Source organism: Squalius cephalus (genome assembly GCF_949319135.1).
Source record: "Squalius cephalus genome assembly, chromosome: 14".
NCBI lineage: Eukaryota > Metazoa > Chordata > Actinopteri > Cypriniformes > Leuciscidae > Squalius > Squalius cephalus.
Genome location: NC_137135.1, coordinates 29819750 through 29842041, shown reverse-complemented (window position 1 = coordinate 29842041; position 22292 = coordinate 29819750). Strand labels below are relative to the sequence as shown.

Sequence of the window (22292 nt, the reverse complement as noted above, 5' to 3'; positions counted from 1 at the left end):
GTAAACATTGTCATTACGTATTGACTATTTACAGTGTATAGATGGATTTTCAAAATGATACAATATACATATATAAATAATAAATAAATTATTAAAATTCATATAATATTCTAAACACAACATAAGCGCATAAAAAATGATATTTTATTTTAATGTATAATTTTACTGGCGTTACTCTCATCAAAGAACATATTTGCATGTACGTATTAAAGCTGCACGTGATTACTATGTTGATATTTCTCCTTCTATCCTGCACTACTGTAGTTTCACTTACAGTATTCTGTCACCTGGAAATCTTGCCCTCATTAAACATGGAGTCCTCGGTTTTCCCCTATCTTACTGAAGCCGTTTGCCATCAGTACGTGTGACCCCTGAACCTGCTCGAGTGTGTGAGTGTGTGTGTGTGTGTGTGTGTGTGTGTGTGTGCGTGCCAGCCCTCCGCCATATTCACTGTTGTCTTGCCTTGAGAAAGAACAGGGAGCATTCGAGACTGCCCACAAGAACCGAAACTGTGTTTATACACCGAGCCTGGAGACCAGCCGACGGGCATAATACGGACTAAAGCGATGGCGAGGAAAAAAAGCAAGCAGCAGGGCGTCGGGGCCAAGGATTTATTGTCGGGACAGCAACAGCAGCAGCAGCAGAGCCTGTCGAAGAAGCCCGGCGATGCGGGAGCAGCAGCAGCAGCAGCGGCGGCGACAGCAGGCGGAGGCGCTGGTGCTGGAGGAGATGCAGGAGCGAGCAGGACCAATCAGGTAGCTAATGCTAACACGTCCATCCAACAGCACACCTCCTCGAGCCGGTTCGCGCTGTTAGAGACTTGGTTTTGTAAACTATTTGAACGGGTGTTTTATTTGGGGCTCTATTGCACGTGCAGTTATTTGTGTTTTCGCGCTTATTTTGCGTTTTGTAGCGCCTGATTAGCGATGTCCGATTCATGAACGACTTGTTCTTTGGAATCGGATCTTTTATGATTTGGCTGAACCGACTCGCAAAATTGGTCTGAACGATTCGTTCACGAATCGGACGGAATCTGTCAGAACAGTTCTCGGATCAAAACATCTGACTGACTGACAGCCGTTTATAGAAACTTACGCTTTGTATGGAGTTGTGATAGTAAGAGCATTTTGAGTGATGTGGTGAAAAAGTATATTATTTTAATAGCCTATAACAAAATATACAATCGTAATGAAAATGTTTATGATTTGATTAAATTACAGTCTCAAAACAGTTTATTTTAGTACTATAATAGCACTTTAAATAGACAATGCTGATGTAAATCTTATTGTTTAATGTAAATGTAAATTATAAAATGACTTTTGTTTTAATGAGCCGAATCATGTCTAAAACAAACTGAGCTAGAAGTCGGATACCTGGGATTACACTTTTATAAAATGTAAAATAAAACCTAATAAACAGTAATATGTGCAGATTGCATATAATATGACACGCCAGGATGGACCATATATATAGATATGTCTTTGAGGGACCATGTGATGGCGCGATTACTTCCCGACGTAAAATAATACGTGAATCTGTTTTGGAACCGGTTCTTCGAAACGAACTGTTCGAAAGAATCGTTTGTCGGAAATAAGTCGGATTTCCCATCACTACGCTTGCTCTCGCGCTGCACGGGCGGAGCAGCACTAGCTCGCTCGCAACCTATGCAACGATATAAATAAATAAATGTGTTGCCTTCACAGCGTTTTAATAGCCCCAAGCAGTGCAGTACCTTCTGAATGTTTTATACGACACTGGTTGTTTAGATATAACGTTAGCTGGTTCAAGAAAGCTAAACGAAAGTCCGTGAAGCACAAAGCTAACAGTGTGTTGCTGTCGTCTATTGCTGTAGCTACTAAATTATTTCTATAGAGCTCAAGCTAAAGCGGCGCTACTAACCCAGCCACAGTCTCACTCTATGCGCTGACACAATTACTATGTGTTTGTGCATTAAATGACTTAAGAGGCATATTTACTATGTGTCAATGGTTACATACGTTATTGTCATACGATTCAATTCTGGCTGCCTTTCAGTGTTACCAACCTGCTAATATCTGCAACACTCTAAAATGACTTGCAATGCACAAAAACAGTCAAATGTTTGAGCTTATGCATTTAACAATGCTTTTGCCGTGATTGGAGTGTGTACAGTGGATTCTGAATGTGTGGTATTTGTTTTGGTGGGTTACACATGTCTTGCTGAACCCTTTCAATTGTCTATAATAGTTGTATTGTTGAAACAGTTAAAAAAAAAAAACAGATATTTCTAATGTGATTTATGTGCACAGGTCTGTTTTACAATTTAACAACTTATTTGCAAAGAATCATGCTTTAATTATTGAGTTCCTGTTATATAAAGCTTTTCTACTGACCAGTCAGTCATTGAATTGACAGACAGCGTTTTTGTATGAACCGGTTTCTTCCAAAACACTATAACATTATCTCTAATGATCTAGAACAAATTAAAATGATCTTTAGACATAACCAAGAAAATATTTCTGCAGTGATTATTTCCTAGTAGAAAATGAATCATTGAAATCATTTATGAACCCATTTAACTTGATTTTACTCCATTGGATGCCTTTTTAAAAAAAATGTTACCTACTCCTGAACAACTTGCACGGGATTGTGGGATATCTACAGTTCCCACGGTCATGAAACACTGGGACAAATCAGGGAATTTTTGATTTTCAGGCATGAAAAATTCTTTAAAATTCATAGATATTTTAGTGAATATAATTTCTTGGTTTCAGATGCAGAGCTCATTACAATCTGTCCGTTTGTTTTTGTTAACTCGTTTGCTCTGATCACACAGTCCATGCATACGTGCTGCTTGCTGTGCCATCGGGAGTTTAAAGACTGGGGGGCAGGCCAGGTGAACGGGCTCCCCAGTCACGGGTCCAAACTGGCGGAGGCTGTGCCTGCGCTGTCCCAGGCCCTGCTGAGGGAGGTTCCGGGCCGCAAGCTGGCAGACGCCGTGCCTTCGCTCTCTCAGTCCCTGTTGGGTGAGGTGCCGCTGTGGATCTGCCAGAGCTGCAGGAAGAGTGTGGAAGAGGAGGAGAGGAGAACGGTTCAGGAGCAAACTACGCAGGTAATTGAGACAGAATATATATATATATATATATATAGCTTCTATCCTTTGATAGCATGAAGATCAGTAGTTATGTTTTCATGAATTTAACTTAAATGCGCCAAATTGGAATATAGGCTAAAACTTACAAATAAAGCAGCATTTCGATTGCATGTGTTCAAGAGAATAAAATAATCACTTCTTGGGAAATTGTCGCAAAATATCTGTAATAAAAATTGAAGTTACTGCAATCGGGGAAGCCACTGTGGCTCTTTTTTCCCTACATCATAAATGACTTGCGTCTCAGAACGCGCAGACGAAACGCAATTAATGCTGTCATGCTATTTTGCATTCGGATGCCTGGTGTTTGGGAACGCAATCATGCGAGACACTTCTGGGAGGTCATTATACCAAAGCATTCTGATGACAGACTTTTGCTCAGGCATTTCAGAATGATAAATTTGAGATGCAGTGCCTGTGCGATGAAATTGGTCGGCTGGTTAGTCCAGTTATCTAATCTCATCCACTGTTGACACAAAGACACACAAGTTTTTTGTTGTTGCGCATCGAGGGATATATCGGTTAAATGTGTTTCCGTCGTAGTGGATGTGCATGTCTTCTTGTAGGATGCCACTGTCCCACAATGTATCCGCCTCAATTGAGCGAATACGTTTTTTTAATGCGCATTTTTAGAATTAAAGCGCATCTTGGCGTTTCCACCCAGCGTTTTTTTTCTTTCTATGTAACATCCCAAAATGCGGATAAAAATAGTTGGATGGAAACATACCTAGTGTGTCACATGTGTGACCAAAACCGTTCCTTCTTTAGACAGGAAAGCTCACCAGGTCATTGAGGACAATCCTGTGTACATAATACAGGCAAAAAAAGTCTGATAGCACTTGCTTGTCTAGTGAAACATAATTTCCCATGCACCCCTAGAGATCCCTAAAAGATTTTGCAGACTCACATTTTGCTTTTTGTCACTTGTCTAAAAGATGGATGTGTTGTTATCCAGGTGCCGCTGTCCCACTCGTCCTCGTGTAAATCTCAGAGCTGCGGGAATGGTTATCCGGAGCATAGCTCGGTGGATTGGGACCCCAGCTCCTTCCTCTCCGCACGCAAACTGTCTGGCCTGTGGAATTCGGCTCATTCTAATGGAGGGTCTCACTGCAACCACAGCACACCTACACTTTCACAGGGTACGTCTTCCTGCTCTTTTACTTCATTACATGGCACTCTTCAACACTTGATTCTGATTGGTCAATTGCAGCATTGTGTGTTCTGATTTTTTTGTATAATGCCCACTGAATTGACCGCCTCAGGAAGCCAATTTTCTACTTAACTGTGCAAATTTCAGGTTTCATATCACTCCATAATTTCTTCTTTATTCTCAGATGATAAACTCAAATCAATATGTCATGCTCATTAATTGATTTATTTGGTACTTAACTGTGTAATAAGCAGGATAATGTACAGTCAGACAGGCATTGTGACAAAATAAACCGCTTCTTTCAAACTTCTTCAAAAAATCTAACATTTCGTGTAGTCTGCAGAGTGGTTTTCATAAAGTGAAAGTTAGTGTTTAATGTTGCTGTTTGAGCATAAAAACGGATCTGCAAGGGTACAAAGCTCCAAGGTTGCAAAGTCCTCCAAAGGGAGATATTTTATTTTACAGAATCCCCTTTTCAAGAACTACAACGAACGGCTCATTTGGACTACAACACGTTTTTTCCGGGTTTGTGAAGTCATAAATGTTACTCATTTAAATAATCCCCGCCAAAGGAATATGCAAAAAAGCGGACGAGGCCTGGCTGAACTGCTGCTATGTAGCCTGCATCGAATCTAAGTTCGTCAGCCTTAGGAAGGTCAAACAAGTGAGTTGAGGAAAAAACAGCGGCTCTTTGACAACACACAAAAGCTTCTCCCGAAATGGTGCAGTTCCCTCTTTGTTGGGACAATCTGTTGTTTGTGGATCACAACTTGTAAGTATGTCTTGTTATTTGTAGTTGTTTTCCCTTTCAGTCAGTCACGTTTGACGTTACGTCGACGTCACCGACGTATTGGGATCTTGCCTGAGAGCCTAATCACCTTCGAGTGTAAACTAAATAAGCCAAAGAAATTTGGTGTGCGATATTTGCATCTCATGCTCCGCTCCGCAGCGCGGGTATAAATAAGGAAGCTGATGCAATGCACATTTGCTTTGTGCTGAGGAGCCGAGCCAGTGAGCTGGCCGCCCAGCGAGCACAGCAATTGTGGCAACGGGACGTAACGTCTCCGTTCCCTCCTTCAGGGAACAAGGGTTACATACGGAACTGAGACGTTTTCTTTTAACAGCTCCAATTATAAGTTTTATGTTGTTGCTACGCTCGCCTGCTAGCCAACATTAGTGTTGATATACTGTTTACTATAGCTTTTGTAAACTCTCACATTTGTAAGGCTGTTCACCCCCCCTTAGGAAAATTAACCATGGTTTTGTGATCGATTACTGTTTGTATTACCATGCTTTTTTCTGACAAAGACAATGATTAAATCGTGTAACATAGTATCTAAAATGTATAATAAAAAATAAAAAAACATACCGCTCTGAAATGTCCTGTGAAATCCGTGCTTGCAAAGTCTGTGCATGAAATCCGTTCTGGTCTGGACGATCCCCTTGTTTGTTAACATTCTTAAGTCTGCATTAGATTTTAATTGGTTTGAAATTGAGTAGAGCTCGCGGTTATGAAGGGGCGTGACATTTCCCGAACACACGCTAAGCGGTGCCAATCACAACACACTGGGCCAGCTAAACAATCACAGGACATTTCGTATTTCTGAATGAAGAACTAAACCAGAACTAAACGATGCGTTCGGGCAAGACTGGGGAGAGTGGAGCTGTAATAATGAAAAATATGTGAAAAATAATTAGAACAATCAAGCATGAAAGCATAATCTAGTAGACCACAAAAACAAAATAAAATCTTCGTAAAAGGGCATATTAGGACCCCTTTAAGTATTAAATAGAATTTGGCTGTAGAAATAAGACAGACTGATTGTGTTATTTCTTGTCCTGGTAGGCGGGACGTTGGGACCAGCTTGCCATGAGAAGAGATCTTCTCATGATGCTCCCGGGAAGGCTGCCAAAACATTCGGGACTAAAGTCTGTCCATACAGTCATCCCTCATCCCAGAATTCCAATGCAGCTTCTCCTGGGACACTGTCTGCCTCCACTGATCTATGTAAGACCAACCCCAAGCACTTCAAGACAATGTGTCGACGACCAACTCCTCCAGGTGAGAACACCATATGATTTTATTGGTTATTGCACTGGGTGTCATTAACTGACAACAATCAACAATTATTTGTACATTTATACTTCTAGGTTAATATTCATTTATAAATATGCTATTGTTAATTCATGTGCATTCATAATACATTAACTAATGTTAATTTACTTGTAATGGTAAAAATGTATCTTTCAAAAAGTTGGGGTCGGTAACAGTTTTTAATATATTTGAAAGAATTATCTTATGCTCACAAAGGCTGCATTTATTTGATCAATAATACTGTAATATTGAGAAATATTTTTACAATATAAAATAACTGAGAATGTAATTTATTCCTGTCATGACAAAACAGAATTTTCAGCATCATTACTCCAGTCTTCAGTGTCACATGATCCTTCAGAAATTATTCTAAAATGCTGATATAAGAAACATTTTTAATTATTATCAGTGTTGAAAACCGTTGTGCTGCTTAATATTTTTGTGAAAAACGGTAAGACTTTTGTTTCAGGATTCTTTGATGAATACAAAGTTCAAAAGAGCAGCATTTATTTTAAAATAGAAATCTTTTGTAACATTATAAATGGCTTTACTGTCACTTTTGAGCAATTCAGTATGTCCGTGCTGAATAAAATAATTAATTTCTTAAAAAAAAAAAAAAAATCATGATCAATAAAGGCTGTAAAAGTATTGTTCACTGTTAATTCATGATACCTAATGCATTTACTAACTTTATCAAATTAAAATGTTACTAGAATGTCATTCACCACTTTGTTTAGGTGTATTTACATATGGAATCTGGTAATATCCGATTCCATATGTATCTGATTGCACGTCGAAGTGCTTGTTCTAATTTTAGCGCAGTGTTGCAGTAGAAAGACTAAAAGGGATTGTGTGGGAGAATATGTACGCAAGCACTTCAGCTTTAATGTACACAATAACAGTTAATATTTTAATGCATTTTAATTTATATACTTTCACCATTTGCTTTTTCAGTTGTTCATTTTGCACCGCATTATGTAATGGGTGCGAGCCACAAAGCTTTCAAATTTACACCATTTCCTAACCATACTCAATGTGACAAGAATGTGTCAGACATCACTGCAAAGGAAATGTTGCTGCAAAGTGTCACAATCACATCCAATCAGAACATTTCGATATTTGATAAACTGTTATGTAAGGTGGGATTATGAACCAATGAAGTTTCACTGGGCAGTGCCACTGAACACAGCAAAAAATAGAAACCAAGCAACCGAGAAAGTGTCCCGTTGCTTGTTGCTGTCACTCTAATTAACATGGAAGAGTTGATTCTAAAGACAACTAAATATCCAAAGTATTAAAATATGTGTTTCTCTCCAGGTGAAGCGTTCCACCCAAACGATCACCACCAAGCTGCAGACCTGTCAGTGCCGCCCAACAGTCCAACGGGTCTCTCATCCCAGCATTCCTCGCTGCTGCCTCCCAAACAAAACTCCAGTCAGCATGTTCACGTCAACTCCGCTAGTCCGGGGCTGCCTTCGCATGCTCCTTTCTCTCCGTTGGTACCAAACATTCACTCTCCCGCAGCCAAGCACTCGAGTGGGGCGGACAGTCCGGTGGCCCTGCACAAGCCCAGCGCCTGCAAGAATTCCCACATTCCCGCTGTTAGCACGCAACACGGCAAACTCAGCAACTCACTCATAGGCTGCAGTCACCCCTGCAACGGACACAGTAACGGCAGCCCTGTAGCCTCTTCCAATGCTGGCCATCTGACGTCTGGGGCATGCAGGTGAGCATCGGTGGACGTGCACTGGTCATCGGTTGTTTTTATTACTTTACATTTCTGTATGTTAACTGTTAGGGCTTTGTTGAAAATATCGATTTATTGATTCTCATTCGCTTTAATCGATTAGCCTATATTCTTAGATCCCAGGAATCGATATTTTAGTCTATGCTGTTTTCAATTGATGCATAAACAAAACTTTACTTAACATTATTTGTAGTGCGCCTCCAATCCAATAAATCTCAATAAACTTTGTGCTTTGTGCTAAACGTATTGCTTTGTTATGCTATGAAACAAAGTCTCAGAATTAGAGTCCGTCAATGTTGTTTTGAAATTCAAATAATAAATGCCGTTTTGGCACGACGGATCACTGTATAGCCGCCTTACTGATCATCTCTTCCTCTTTACTATTAGTTATATCATGAAATAAACATGAATGAACATCAAAAGGTACTGTATGTTGAAAGATACAGTACAACACAATCAGTGTTTCAACCACAGAAAGACATTGATGAAATAGCTTGCAAACAATGTCACCTATCGTCACATTTACCTCAGAAAAGCCATTCAGTGTCTACGGCTCGATTGTTAGCTTGAAAAATGAACCTTAGAGAGGAGCATTTTGATAAATATATGCACCATATTACATATTCATTGATCTTTACTTAACCTGTTCTTCAATATATAATGTAAGTTTGAATAAATCAATCATTAAAACTACTTTTTAAGACGGCACAGTTTATTTGTATATATTTATTCAAGAAACATAATTATGTCATTAAATGTTTGTATCCTTAATCAGTTGTTAGTTTGAATCCTTAATATTACAGTAATGTACCAACTGACAGGGTTCCCTGTATAGTTTACATCTTTAATTGAGAAGTATTTTTGTTTTCCTTGAGAATAATTGACATGTACTGTACCTGATATACAGTATATCCATTCCACATGAATCTATATCAAATCAAATGAAACCGAATCACAAGCTTGTGAATTGAAATTGAATCAAGAAAATTTGTGTCTAAAGTTGTATTGTTCTGTTTGAGCAGGGACCAGGCATGTAAAGGGCACAAGTTGCCCAATGGGTCGTTGTGTCACGCTCCGCCCTGTGAGCTTGAAGAAGGAGATGATGAGGACAGCAGCTCGGAGCGTAGCTCCTGTGCTTCCTCTTCCAACAATCAGAAGGACGGGAAATACTGTGACTGTTGCTACTGCGAATTCTTCGGCCACAACGCGGTACTTTTTACCTAATGCTCCTTCTTTAATGTTTAGACATTGCTCTAACGCATTATGTTTGTGTGCTCTGTCAACCATAAATAAAAGTATTCTTCACCTCCCCTTCTACAGCCTCCGGCTGCCCCCACCAGTCGGAACTATGCTGAGATCAGGGAGAAGCTTCGGTCCAGACTGACCCGCCGTAAAGAGGAGCTCCCTCAGAGGCAGGATCTAGACCCGGCAGCACCACCGAGTGCCATAGACCATCGAGATGTGGATGAGCTCCTGGACTTCATCAACAGCACAGAGCCCAAACCCATCAACAGTGCCAAGGCTGCTAAACGGGCACGGCACAAACAGAAGAAAAAGGTACAGTGTTTTCCATTTGATTGTGTGCAGTATAGACACTTTAAACTGCAGAAATAGTAAGAGTAGTATGTTGAAATGCTATTCCAAACATTCCTAAATATGCTACATGAATATAACTAATTGTAAATAAATTACACCTTTTTATGTTGACTATTCAGATTTCCCATCACAGAAATAAATTATAAGTATAACAATTATTTCTCTATTTATTTTTCTTTTAAAAATGTTTGAACGGTTGTGTGTGTGCTTGAATAATATGCTTAAAAATATTATTATTTTGAATTTTATTACTGATAAGCCACTGATTTCTAACAGGCTTCTGTTTCCAGATTGTACCTTTTGAAGCTTTGGCTTTTTTGATTTCCAGAAATAGATTTTTTGAAGCCAACTTGCCAGTTGCAGTCTTTATGCAAATGCAGCATTTTCTCTTCCAACATTCTTTTAAAAAATACAATTGTGAGTGATTTTATCAACAATTTTGAACAGGAGAAGGAGAGGGCTCTTCAGGGCAGCGTTGAGGCAGCCATCGGTGAACCCCGCTCGGCGTCTCCCCCCGACCCCATAGACGATTCGACTCGAGATGGGGAAGCGAACAGACTGTTGGAGTGGCCTCAGCTGGAGCTGGAGCGAGTTAACAGTTTCCTCACCAGTCGTCTGGAGGAGATCAAAAACACCATAAAAGACTCCATCCGTGCCTCTTTCAGCATGTACGACCTCAACCTGGACGTCAACGACTTCCCGAAGAAGGCGGCGACACTGGAAGGAAACCATCTGCTGTCTCACCTCAATGGATCTTCTGATCTGCAGCAGATAGACTTGGATCTGGCACCGCTCTCGTTGAGGAACTTCAAGAGGGACCTAGACATAGTGAACGGTTGGGAGGACACCACTGCAGCCAAAGACATCCAGAGGCTCCACTCCACACCCAGTCTTTCCAAGCTCATCCGTGTTCAGTCACCAGAACGAAGCCCAGCCATGGGGTCAGAGTCCATCCAGCCTGGCACCGCGTCTGCTGCCAAACCCAACGATGCAGTTCCTGAAACCAAGACCTCAACTGCAGTCGGATCCAAGACAAAGAAGGGTAAGAAACAGCAGAATCAGCGGCAGCAGGACCAGGCGACTCAGGAGCAGGCGACCAATACGAAAACAGCAAAAACTGAGATGCACAAAGCACAGGAAACAAGGGCAGCTGATTCAGATAAGAACACCAGAGGTGGATCCAAACAGAACCACCAGACTCAGCAGCAGACAGACTCCCAGAAAACAGGAAATAAGAGAGCAGAAGAGGTCAAAGCTTGCAAGCAGTCATCCAACGGAGCCTCAAACGGTCACCATAATACAGGGTCTAACACGCAGAGGGGGAAGAACGAACTCTCGGACACACGGGATGTAGACTCTAAAAACACCTCCAACACTCACAGTTCACAGCAGCAAGCACAGCAACCGAAGGGAAAGACTAAAAATAAGAACAAAAACAAGACGGAAAAGTCAAATGCAATCGGTAAGTGACATTTGGGAAATAGTAAGTTGGTCTGATCTTGTGTGTCCGTTTAATCATATTTCTTGACTGTGTTCAGCTCTTCATTACTTTTCACCCCCTTTATCCCTGATAGATGATGTGTTCCTTCCCAAAGATGTTGACCCTACCGAAATGGATGAGATCGATCGTGAGGTTGAATATTTCAAGAGGTAAAACCCAAAGACAAACTGCTCTGTTATTTAACTGTTTCTTTAGACAAGCATGACCATTATTATTGTTGCTCATATTTAGGATACAATACAGACGTTTAGTTTAGTTACATTTTATATTAATATTTTAGCTCTAATATGGTGATCACAGACTTCTGTAGGTGCACTACAGTCAAAAATAAGTTTATTTTTTAAGAAATGAATACTTTTATTCAGCAAGGATGCACTAAATTGACCAAAAGTGACAGTAAAGACAAAGTTAAACAAAAGATTTATATTTCAAATAAATTCTGTTCTTTTAAACTTCCTATTCATCAAAGAATCCTGGAAAAAAATGCATCAGTAAACAAAAATAGCAAGCAGCACAACTGTTTTCAACATTGATATTAATAGGAAATGTTTCTTGGGCACCAAATCATCATATCAGAATGATTTCTGAAGGATCATGTGACACTGAAGACTGGAGTAATGATGCTGAAAATTCAGCTTTGCCATCACAGGAATAAATTACACTTTTAAAAAAACATTAAAAGAGAAAACAGTTGTTTTAAATTGTAATAATGTTTCTCAATATTACTGTTTTATGCCAATTAGAACATATCTGATGCTTAATATACAGTTATGCAAAATAGGATTTTGCAATTTTTCCAACGAGATTTGACTGTCGCTGGGGCTACCAAGTGCAGATATAGTGACGAAAATCTAGATAGGGTAACCAAAACTTCCTGGTGCTCATCATTAGGATATCAACTAGGTTTACATAGTCAAGATATCGCTTGTCTCTTTATCGCCTCACAGGTCATTCTCGGAACCAACCAGAATTGTATACAGATGTAAAAGTCTCACTCGTTGCTCAACATTCTTTTATTTTCCCCTTTTTTTTCTTAGGTTTTGCCTTGACTCTGCTAAACAAACCCGACAGAAGGTGGCCGTGAACTGGTCCAACTTCAGCCTCAAAAAGATGCCCTCAAATGCAGCTCAGTAACAGATGGGTGATGGTAAACAGACCCCCCTCCCCTCCCAGCAAGACTGTATCAAAAACCAGTTTGGCCTTTGGTTACTGTACTTAACACTCAATCGGCCTAAGGTTGCTCCCTCTCACAGCCCTTTCTGCCTCTATGCCACGGGACCTTGATTTTTGACCACCAGTCATCAAACATGTTTTCGTTATACCTGTTGTTCGTGGGGAATCACACTGCACCCTGACCTCAGTCCGAAAACCTGCATCTTGTTATTGCATAAGTCGCTAAAACACATTCGGGTACTGATCCAGTTCATCTATATGCTTTATATGTCGTATGTACACAGTTATTTTACAATAAAAATGTTTTAAAATTTGCAACAATGGCTTAGTTTGACCCATCAAGCCTTTTTCAGCTGTTGATTTTAAAAGGTACTTCTCCACTTGCAAATCACCATCATGCATTTTTGCAGACGTCACTCACCCTGCAAATATACTGTAGTCTTAGAATAGATTTTTTGATAATACAAAATTCAAATTGCTGTATCATGTCTGATTGTCATAATGGAGGTAAAAAGGCAGCAAAAGACTGTTGTGTTCACTGATGTGTTTAAGTTTGTCGTTTGTCTATGTGAAATACAAAGATCTGGATAGACTATACCACACCTATGTCATTTGATTTCACAGTCGACTTTGTAAAGCCTAGACAGTTAATATGCACAAAAAGTGAACCGTGCACATGGACTTGGTTGTCCTTTAGAACAACGACGAGAACATCAGTGAGAACTTTTGTTTTATTACTTTGGACGTTTTTAAGAAAAGAAAAAGGAATCAACACTAAAAAGAAACTGATTTTAAAGACCTGTATCCGTTGACTGTCACTTTTATACACAAATTTGAAGGTTGAGCAGATGAGCTACGTTTCCTTTGCATGATGAGTAAAACTGACAAGTGTAGGCTACTACAAACCTCTCCCATCTCCTTCAACACTGTATGGAATGCTGTTCAAAACTGACTTTTGGCAAAAATCCCTGATTCCCCGAGCAAAATCTTATGGTAGTGTCCCTGCTGATCCTCCCATGTGGTGGTTTGGATATAGTTCTGTGCTGTGACCACGTTCTTGTTGTGAGTTTCAGTTTGTAGTTGGTTTTCCAGCAGTGCATCCTTGTTTTGGCTGCATGACCTCATTTTGTTCATCCCAGACACTTGCAGTAGTTCTGCTCGTGTAGTTTCAGTCCACTAGTGCGTGACAAGTTCAGACCTGTTTTCACTTACATTTGCAATCAAGGACTTTTCATGATGATTTAAGACTCTCCACAGTGGTACGGCACTTGTAACATCTGGCTGCCCTTTCCATAGCTTTGTATGTCTGCATTGTATTTTTTACTGAGCCCCTTCTGGTAAAAATCCCAACTACAGATATGACATCATGTTGAATATTAGGGTCTCTGGGTTTATGATCGTCTGAATCTCCTTTGAAGGATTGAGATCAATTGAGAAATGTTTTGAGTTTCTGTTTTCATATTTTTTCCGACATCTTTGACTCTATCCAGGTTATATTCAACTAGAAAACATTATCTTAAACATTTGGAATGTAGATTTATACTATACCATTAATGGCCAAGTGTATGTTGGCTTTCTGTTTTAATTTGTTGTTTTTTATTATTATAATTATTATTATTATTATTCACTTTTGATACTGTGAAAATCTTTCATGCCGAAAGATTAAAACATGACAGTTTTGAGAAAAAAAAAAATGTGTTGTGTTTGCTTTCTAAACTTATTGGTACCATTCAAATCTGTTAATATAAGAAATTGAAAAATATGATAAACAAATGGGAATAATTTGGAAAATTGTAGTTACAAATTAACGTTATTCACCTTGGAGTGGTTTTCAAGGTAAAGTTTATGCTAAAACAAACAAGAAATCTATCATTAATTCACTCTCGTTTCTTTTGAAACCGGAGAACTTTTAAGGAGATTTTAGGCAGAATATTTGGGATTGGAATGATTAATTGTGACCGAGACTGTCATTCTGCCTAATATTTCCTTGTGTGTTCCAACATAATGTTTTTGGAACAACATTATGGTGAAAAATATGGACGATCAGAGATACTTTCGTTTCGTTTCGTTTAGTCTCTTTTGGGCCACCGTAGTGTACGTAACCTGTACGTCACGAATCTGCTGCGCAGTACCAGCGTAGCATGCTAGCGAGTAAAAACAATACTTGATAATGTAACATTTATCTAACATTTTTACACTAAATATTATCGTTAAATTGTAAAACTAAAGCTAATAACGTCGAGCATCATGGAAACAGAAAACCGACCTAAAAAGGTGAGTAACGTTACTATTATGTAAATAAATGGGTCTTAAATAAAGGAAACAGACTCGAAAAACAGACTCACCCACATTCACAGTATTAAACGTGTGATTAATTGTACATCGATTAGAGTTTTCCCTACTGGTTACTATATTTATCCATTATAGAATTACGTTTTAGCAGTTTAAATAACGAGTTAAATGTGTCAAAATTAAGCAAACTAGTGTGCTTGTTTGTGTTTTGATAAAAACTGATTTAATCTGTTAAAGCTCACCCTGCTTTAGTGTAAATAAGCACTTATACGAAGAGAATGTGTGCTCCTGAACTGCTTTATAACGTTATGTGATGCTGTTTGATGTGTAATGAATGCAGTTTGTATTATATGTAATGCTGTGTGACTTGTGTAATTGTCAGAGAAACTACTCGGAGAAGTCTGGATCAGAGGGCTCAGAGGATGATGACTATGTGCCGTATGTTCCTGTTAAGATTAGAAAACAGCAGATGGTAAGCAATCTCTACTACAGCATGGTCATTGATTGTCATGAGAAACGTGTTTTTGTTTCATATGTCAGCTCTGTGGCTCTCTGCCACTGTCTTGGATATTTGCTATGGTTTTTGAAAAACTCTGTCTCATACTTTTGCCGTGACCCTCAGCTCCATAAGGTGATGCGTCTGCGTGGGAAAGGGCTCACGGAAGAGGAACAGAAAGACAGCGGTGGAGAGCAGAAAGATGAGGATGAGGGTCTGGGCCCCCGATCCAATGTCAGTCTGCTGGACCAGCACCAACACCTCAAGGAGAAAGCTGAAGGTCTTTACACACTCCCCTGTTCTTCATTACTTGTTTACAGTCTAACGCTGTGGTTCTCAACCTTTTTTACTCTGGGCCTCCCACTGTCTTAACAGTATTTGAATCTATCTATCTATATATACAGTGCTATGCATAAGTTTAGACAACCATGCTAAAGTTGACTAAAAAGAGGAATAAAAAATCATATTTTGCAAATTGAACTTAATGTCTTATTTGAAAACATTGAGAGCAATGCAAATCAAACTAGCTTTTAGGCTAACTGAAATTAAACCATGCCAATCTCTAGGTATGGTGAATGCTATGTGATGATGTAGGGCTATTTTAATTCCAAAGGCCAAGGGAACTTTATCAGGATGCATGGTATCCTAAAAAAAAAATTAAAAAAATACTTAAAAATAAAAATCTGCCTGCCTCTATGGGAATTTAACATAGTGGTGCCCAAACTTATGCACCCTGTTTTTTAAGGAAGAACATTTATTTATTTACGATACATTATTCATTCACAAAGAAAATTGGTGTCCTTAAAGGTTGGATTTTTCCTAATTTTTTCAAATAAGGCATTAAGTTCAATTTGCAAAATATGATTTTTTATTCCTCTTTTTAGTCAACTTTAGCATGGTTGTCTAAACTTATGCATAGCACTGTATATAAAAAGTACTGACCTCAATCTTTTGAACGGTAGTAGGCTATATATTGTTACAAAAGATTGCTATTTTAAATAAATGCTGTTCTTTTTTAAATTTGTATTCATTAAAGAATCCTGAAAAAACTATCACAGGTTATAAAAAATTATAAAACAGCACAACTGTTTCCAATATTGATGATACATCAGCATATTATAATGGTTTCTGAAATATCATGTGACACTGAAGACTGGAGTAATGGCTGAGGAAAATTCAGCTTTGCATCACAGAAATAAATTATATTTTAAAGTATATTAAAATTGAAAACCATTATTTTTAACTGTAATAATATTTCACAATATTACTGTTTTTTTTTCTGTATTTTTGGTCAAATAAATGCAGGCTTGATGGGCATAAGAGACTTCTTTCAAAAACATTATAAATATATATATATATATTTTTTTGGAGGAGTTACTTTCATAAATGTTTTTTATCACACATTTTAGCTTGTTTAACCTGTGTGTAAAAAATGCAATGATTAAAAATGTAATTTAAACCTGGAAATAAAAAGAGATCTAAGATTTTGGTTTTGAAAATTTAAATTTATGATGTAAATGTATAAATATGAAAGTTTTTTTTTTTATTTATTTTTAAAAATGTTTTCACTTAAATTATACTTGTAGTACAGTATAGTTTCAAAAGAAAAAAAAATATAGGCCTATATTAATTTTCTTGAGTGGTCTCTGTTTTTTTCTTCCATAATTTTTATTTATTCTCAATTCTCACATTAATAATTCTAGCTCGAAAGGAGTCTGCAAAGGAGAAGCAGTTGAAAGAGGAAGAAAAAATTCTGGAAAGTGTGGCTGAAGGCAGAGGTAAGCTAAAACAGAATCATTTGCCAGGTTCTTAAATGTATTGGTCAAAAGTATTTATCATCATAAACCCGCATCTTTTAATGTCTTTATCAGCTCTAATGTCTGTGAAGGAAATGGCCAAAGGAATCACATACGATGACCCAATAAAAACAAGGTGAGCTGACTTTCACTCTCCATTAATTTGTCAAATCATGTGTGTTTGCATTAAAGACAACACCGAATAATTTCTGATATTCTCTTCAGCTGGAATGCGCCACGTTACATTCTCGGCATGCCGCCAGCACGGCACGAACGTGTACGGAAGAAGTACCATATTCTTGTTGAAGGTGAAGGCATTCCACCACCCATTAAGAGCTTTAGAGAGATGAAGCTTCCTCAGGGTAAGATCCATCTCACCTATTTTACATGCAGCACCTCACTCACAGCTTCACGCTAATGGCCCGCTCTTAACTCTAATGGTCTTTGCAGCCATCCTGAAAGGACTGAAGAAGAAAGGAATCGTTCACCCAACACCCATTCAGATTCAGGGAATACCAACCATGTGAGTTCCATGTGGGGCTGTTTTGCTTGGGGCGATATTCAATCATTATTATACAGTGTCAGGGGGCTTTAGATGGTTTTAGCTTGTTGTTCATTTAAAAAAGTAGAAATACTTTTTTTTAGCTTGATTTTTTTAATAAAAAATATTTAACTATTTTAATATTCTCATATTAAAGTGTATGTATGTATGTATATATATGTATATATATATATGTATATATATATATATACATATACATACACACACACACATATATTTATAATGTATAATTTATAATGTGTATATATGTAGATATACATGTGCACACACACACACACATACATACATACATACATACATACATACATACTGTACATATGGCATAAACATTTCAAAATATTAACATTATTTATTTGTTTAGTCTCTATGGCAGGGACATGATTGGCATTGCCTTCACCGGCTCAGGAAAAACTCTGGTTTTTACGCTGCCCATCACTATGTTTTGTCTGGAGCAAGAGAAACGGCTACCCTTCTGTAAGAGAGAGGGACCCTACGGCCTCATCATTTGCCCTTCTGTAAGCCCACTCTGTCTCTCACACATCCTGTGTCATCTGCTAGAAATATGGCAGAAAATAATTAAAGCAGATTACCTATATGTAACAATATTTCACAATATTTCTTCATATAAATCACAAGTCAAGAGTCAGATGGCAACAGTATGGTAATTTATATTGCACGTCTTTCTCTTCGTCTGTAGAGGGAGCTGGCGAGGCAGACACACAGTATCATTGAATACTACTGTAAACTCCTAGAGGATGAAGGGGCTCCACAGTTGCGATGTGCGCTGTGTATTGGGGGCATGTCCGTCAAAGACCAGATGGAGGTTGTAAAGCAGTAAGTCAAATTATTTAAATTTACACCTCATGACATTTAAAAAAGAAAAGGTCATAAAATACCAGGGCGTCATACTGGGTCTTCTTTATTTGGATGCTGATTGAGTTAGAAATCCCTTATAAACTCATGAATGATGATGTGATTGTAGTGGGGTGCACATGATGGTGGCCACTCCTGGCAGACTGATGGACCTGCTGAACAAGAAGATGGTGAGTCTGGATATCTGCCGCTATCTGGCTCTGGATGAGGCTGACAGGATGATTGACATGGGTTTTGAGGAGGACATTAGGACTATCTTCTCTTACTTTAAGGTACTTTTCTGCACATCTATACTGAACATTTAGTCAGAATATATAACTAAATGTCACTGCTCTTTTCAATGTTTTCCTGAATATGTAGTGGTTTTATCATGAAATGGTAATTTTACCAGGATAAGAGTGTTTTTTGCCTGATATTATGGTCTGCTTTAGGGTCAGAGACAAACGCTGCTCTTTAGTGCCACTATGCCCAAGAAGATCCAGAACTTTGCCAAAAGTGCTTTAGTGAAACCCATCACCATTAATGTGGGCAGAGCTGGAGCTGCAAGCTTGGACGTCATCCAGGTAAGACATTAAGATGAAGGCCCATCATTATTCTTTCCTCATCTTTCATTCAATCCTTTTACTTGTTTTGTAAAATTCTATCATCATTTACTCAGCCTCATGTCGCTCCAAACCTGGATGACTTTATTTCTTTTGTGGAACATGAAAGAAGATATTTTGAAGAATGTTGGTTACCAAACAGTTTCAGTTCCCACATGACCACCAGAAGTCAATGGGAACTGAAACTGTTTGGTTACCAACATTCTTCAAAATATCTTCATTGATGTTCATTTCATTGAAAGAAATGCATACAGATTTGGAAAGACAAGAGGGTGAGTAAATTATGACTATGAATAATACACTACCATTCAAAAGGGGGTTGTTTTTGAAAGAAATTATTTTATTCTACAAAGATGCATTAAATTGATCAATGTGATAATAAAGGCATTTAAGGTGTTACAAAAGATTTCTATTTCAAATAAATGTCTGTTCTTTTGAAAATTCTATTAATCAAATATCCTGAAAAAAAAGAATTATGGTTTACACAAAATATCAAGCAACTCTTTCTGACATTGATAATAATATGAAATGTTTCTTGAGCAGCAAATCAGCATATTATGATTTCTGTAGGATCATGTGACACTGAAGACTGAAATGCTGAAAATTCAGCTTTGCCATCACAGGAATAAATAAAAAAATTAAAAATGGAAAACAGATATTTTGAATTGTAGTGATGTTTAATGATTTTAACAATATTTTTGATCTTTATTTGCAGCTTGGGTCAGCATAAGAGACTAAATAACATTAAAAAAAAATCTTGCCAACCCCAAACTTTTGAACATTAGTGTATGCTAATGAATCTGAACAGAACGTTTTTCGTATATACATCCTCACTTTAATTTGTGTGTTTTAGGAAGTGGAATATGTCAAAGAGGAGGCCAAAATGGTTTATCTCCTGGAGTGTCTTCAGAAGACACCACCTCCGGTACGTAGCCTCTCGATCTTTTTAAACCACATTTGAGAACCCTACACTATCTCTTCTAAAGGTCATACTTCGTACATTGTCTTAGGTATTAATCTTTGCGGAGAAGAAAGCAGATGTAGATGCCATACACGAGTATCTTCTGCTGAAAGGTGTGGAGGCAGTGGCTATTCACGGAGGAAAAGGTACCACATCATCCATCTCAATCTGCTTGTAAAGCACACACCGTCAATCAGCTGTATGCATGCTGGCTCCTGCAGCTACAGACGCTCTCCACCGGGTGTCATAGTCAGTGCTCAACCAGTGTTCAAACTATGCCAGAACTTTTGATCTCACTTTGACCTCAAAGGAGCAATGAACTCTGCAGTTTCTGTGGCTTCACTTGACACTGATCATACGCACTAGCTAATGCTGTTCACGTTACCTAAAATAACTAATAGTCTGTTATGAATGTGACTGTTCAGCACAAACGTAAACCGATCATACAGTTCAGCAACACACTTCTCAATTGTGCTTTTTAGACCAAGAAGAGAGAACGAAAGCCATTGAAGCATTCAAAGAGGGAAAGAAAGATGTCTTAGTGGCTACTGATGTTGCTTCGAAGGGTCTGGATTTCCCAGCTATCCAGCATGTAGTCAATTATGACATGCCAGAGGAGATTGAGAACTATGGTAGGTGTTCAAATGATTGTTTATTTAAAGTTTAGATTTTTTTTTAAATATAAATTAATTTTATGAGCATAAAAATATCCAAAGGGACATGAAAAGACATTTACAATGCTTCTAAAGATTTATATTTCAAATAAATGCTGTTCTGTTTACCTTTCTATTCATCAAAAATGTGACACAGCACAACTTTCAACACTGATATGTTAATTTGAAAATATATTAAAACAGAAAACAAATTAATTTATATTGTAATAAAATTTCAGATGTTTTTACAGTATTTTTAATCAGCACTAGTATTTAATATACAGTTCAAAACATATTTAGAAGCCACACATGTAGGAATGTGTTTTAGATAACAAAATGTCAATATTGTGAATGGCATTTATTTTAAATAACGGTAGTATAAGCTCTCCTTTCACATTTGACAAGTTTATGAAATTAGCTTATTAATTGTCATTGCAAGAATGGTTCAGAAAAGTAGTTAAGTTACGATGAAAGCTCATAATATGGCACCTTTTTTTTTTTTTTTTTTTTTTTGTGTTTACATGAAATGTGTGACACCTTTATTCCACAGTCCACCGAATAGGCAGAACAGGTCGATCTGGAAAGACAGGAATAGCAACAACATTTATCAACAAAGGATGTGGTAAGTTTTTTTTATAGATTGATCTTTAATTTCTCTTTCATTTTTATTTATTGTATCGTTGCTTCTTCCGAAATAAAATTACCACAAACAATGAATAATTATTTCCAAAAATATACTGTATAGATGTTATTGTGCATCTAAACTCTTGTTTTATTTCATAGATGAGTCTGTGCTGATGGATCTGAAAGCTCTTTTGGTTGAAGCCAAACAGAAGGTTCCTCCTGTACTGCAGGTCCTCCAAACGGGAGACGAGACGATGCTGGATATTGGAGGTACAAATTACATACTTATTGCTGAAACAAGCTTACATAGCTTACATGCACAACATTGTTGCAACATTTGCTTGATTGTGCAAAGAGGTTCAAGTACAAGATAAAGGCATTTTTAACTTCTTCTTTTTATTTCTAGGAGAGAGAGGCTGTACATTTTGTGGCGGTTTGGGCCACAGGATCACAGATTGTCCCAAGTTGGAGGCCATGCAGACAAAACAGGTCACCAACATCGGCCGCAAAGACTACTTGGCCAACAGCTCCATGGATTTTTAATGCTGTCTACTCCTTCGACGTTAAATTCTTCATTGAGAGAGGCTTCGGTGTTATGTTTTATGTCATTTTGTACAAAATGTATTATTCATGGAACTGTACATTGTTTCATTCATTTCAGTGAACCTTTTGTTGCAAAATACAGTCAAAAATAGAGCTTTGTATAAGTAAAAAATATATTAAAGTTAGTTAGTTCCATAGAGTTTTCAGCAGGTTTTGCTCTATATTGATGTTCATGTAATCATGTAACAGCTGAAGTGTTAAAGTATTTATCTGAAATCCACTCAGGCATGTTTTTGACAGTTAATTGTTTATTTGCTACACATCCAGTGTAAATATATGAATGTCAATTCATTCTCTTTGTTTTATGATGCAAATAAAATTCTTCTTAGAGATTACTTTGAGTATTTGATTACATCTCTTTGCAACGTCCTGTTTATGATCAAGCTTTGCTGATTGTTATTAAAGAAGCATGTCTATGTTAAGTTCTCAGCATTTGTA

General features: G+C 37.8%; 2 protein-coding genes across 2 annotated transcripts; both read left to right on the top strand.

The window, feature by feature from the left end:
* The first annotated feature begins 395 nt into the window (after positions 1-395).
* fam193b (family with sequence similarity 193 member B) lies at positions 396-12459 on the top strand. Its single transcript, XM_079892746.1, has 10 exons — positions 396-755; positions 2816-3091; positions 4086-4269; positions 6127-6342; positions 7693-8101; positions 9145-9331; positions 9443-9679; positions 10166-11180; positions 11293-11368; positions 12257-12459. The coding sequence occupies exons 1-10, from the start codon at positions 567-569 to the stop codon at positions 12351-12353; spliced, it is 2886 nt and encodes a 961-aa protein (XP_079748872.1). The 5' UTR covers positions 396-566; the 3' UTR covers positions 12354-12459.
* A 2014-nt stretch (positions 12460-14473) lies between these two features.
* ddx41 (DEAD (Asp-Glu-Ala-Asp) box polypeptide 41) lies at positions 14474-22189 on the top strand. The gene is made up of 17 exons (XM_079892634.1): positions 14474-14666; positions 15067-15156; positions 15307-15460; positions 16884-16958; positions 17052-17112; positions 17202-17338; positions 17427-17499; positions 17900-18053; positions 18236-18372; positions 18521-18683; positions 18843-18974; positions 19867-19938; positions 20024-20120; positions 20457-20606; positions 21178-21249; positions 21411-21521; positions 21658-22189. The coding sequence occupies exons 1-17, from the start codon at positions 14640-14642 to the stop codon at positions 21792-21794; spliced, it is 1842 nt and encodes a 613-aa protein (XP_079748760.1). The 5' UTR covers positions 14474-14639; the 3' UTR covers positions 21795-22189.
* The last annotated feature ends 103 nt before the right edge of the window (positions 22190-22292 follow it).

What these genes read in the sequence shown, in the direction of transcription:
- ddx41 (XM_079892634.1), top strand. Translation starts at nt 14,640, where the DNA reads ATGGAAACAGAAAACCGACCTAAAAAG. An exon ending in AAGTGTGGCTGAAGGCAGAG is followed by an intron (nt 16,959 to 17,051) that starts GTAAGCTAAAAC and finishes TGTCTTTATCAG; the next exon opens with CTCTAATGTCTGTGAAGGAA. An exon ending in GCCTCATCATTTGCCCTTCT is followed by an intron (nt 18,054 to 18,235) that starts GTAAGCCCACTC and finishes CTTCGTCTGTAG; the next exon opens with AGGGAGCTGGCGAGGCAGAC.
- fam193b (XM_079892746.1), top strand. Translation starts at nt 567, where the DNA reads ATGGCGAGGAAAAAAAGCAAGCAGCAGGGCGTCGGGGCCAAGGATTTA. An exon ending in CACACCTACACTTTCACAGG is followed by an intron (nt 4,270 to 6,126) that starts GTACGTCTTCCT and finishes TTGTCCTGGTAG; the next exon opens with GCGGGACGTTGGGACCAGCT. An exon ending in AATTCTTCGGCCACAACGCG is followed by an intron (nt 9,332 to 9,442) that starts GTACTTTTTACC and finishes CCCCTTCTACAG; the next exon opens with CCTCCGGCTGCCCCCACCAG.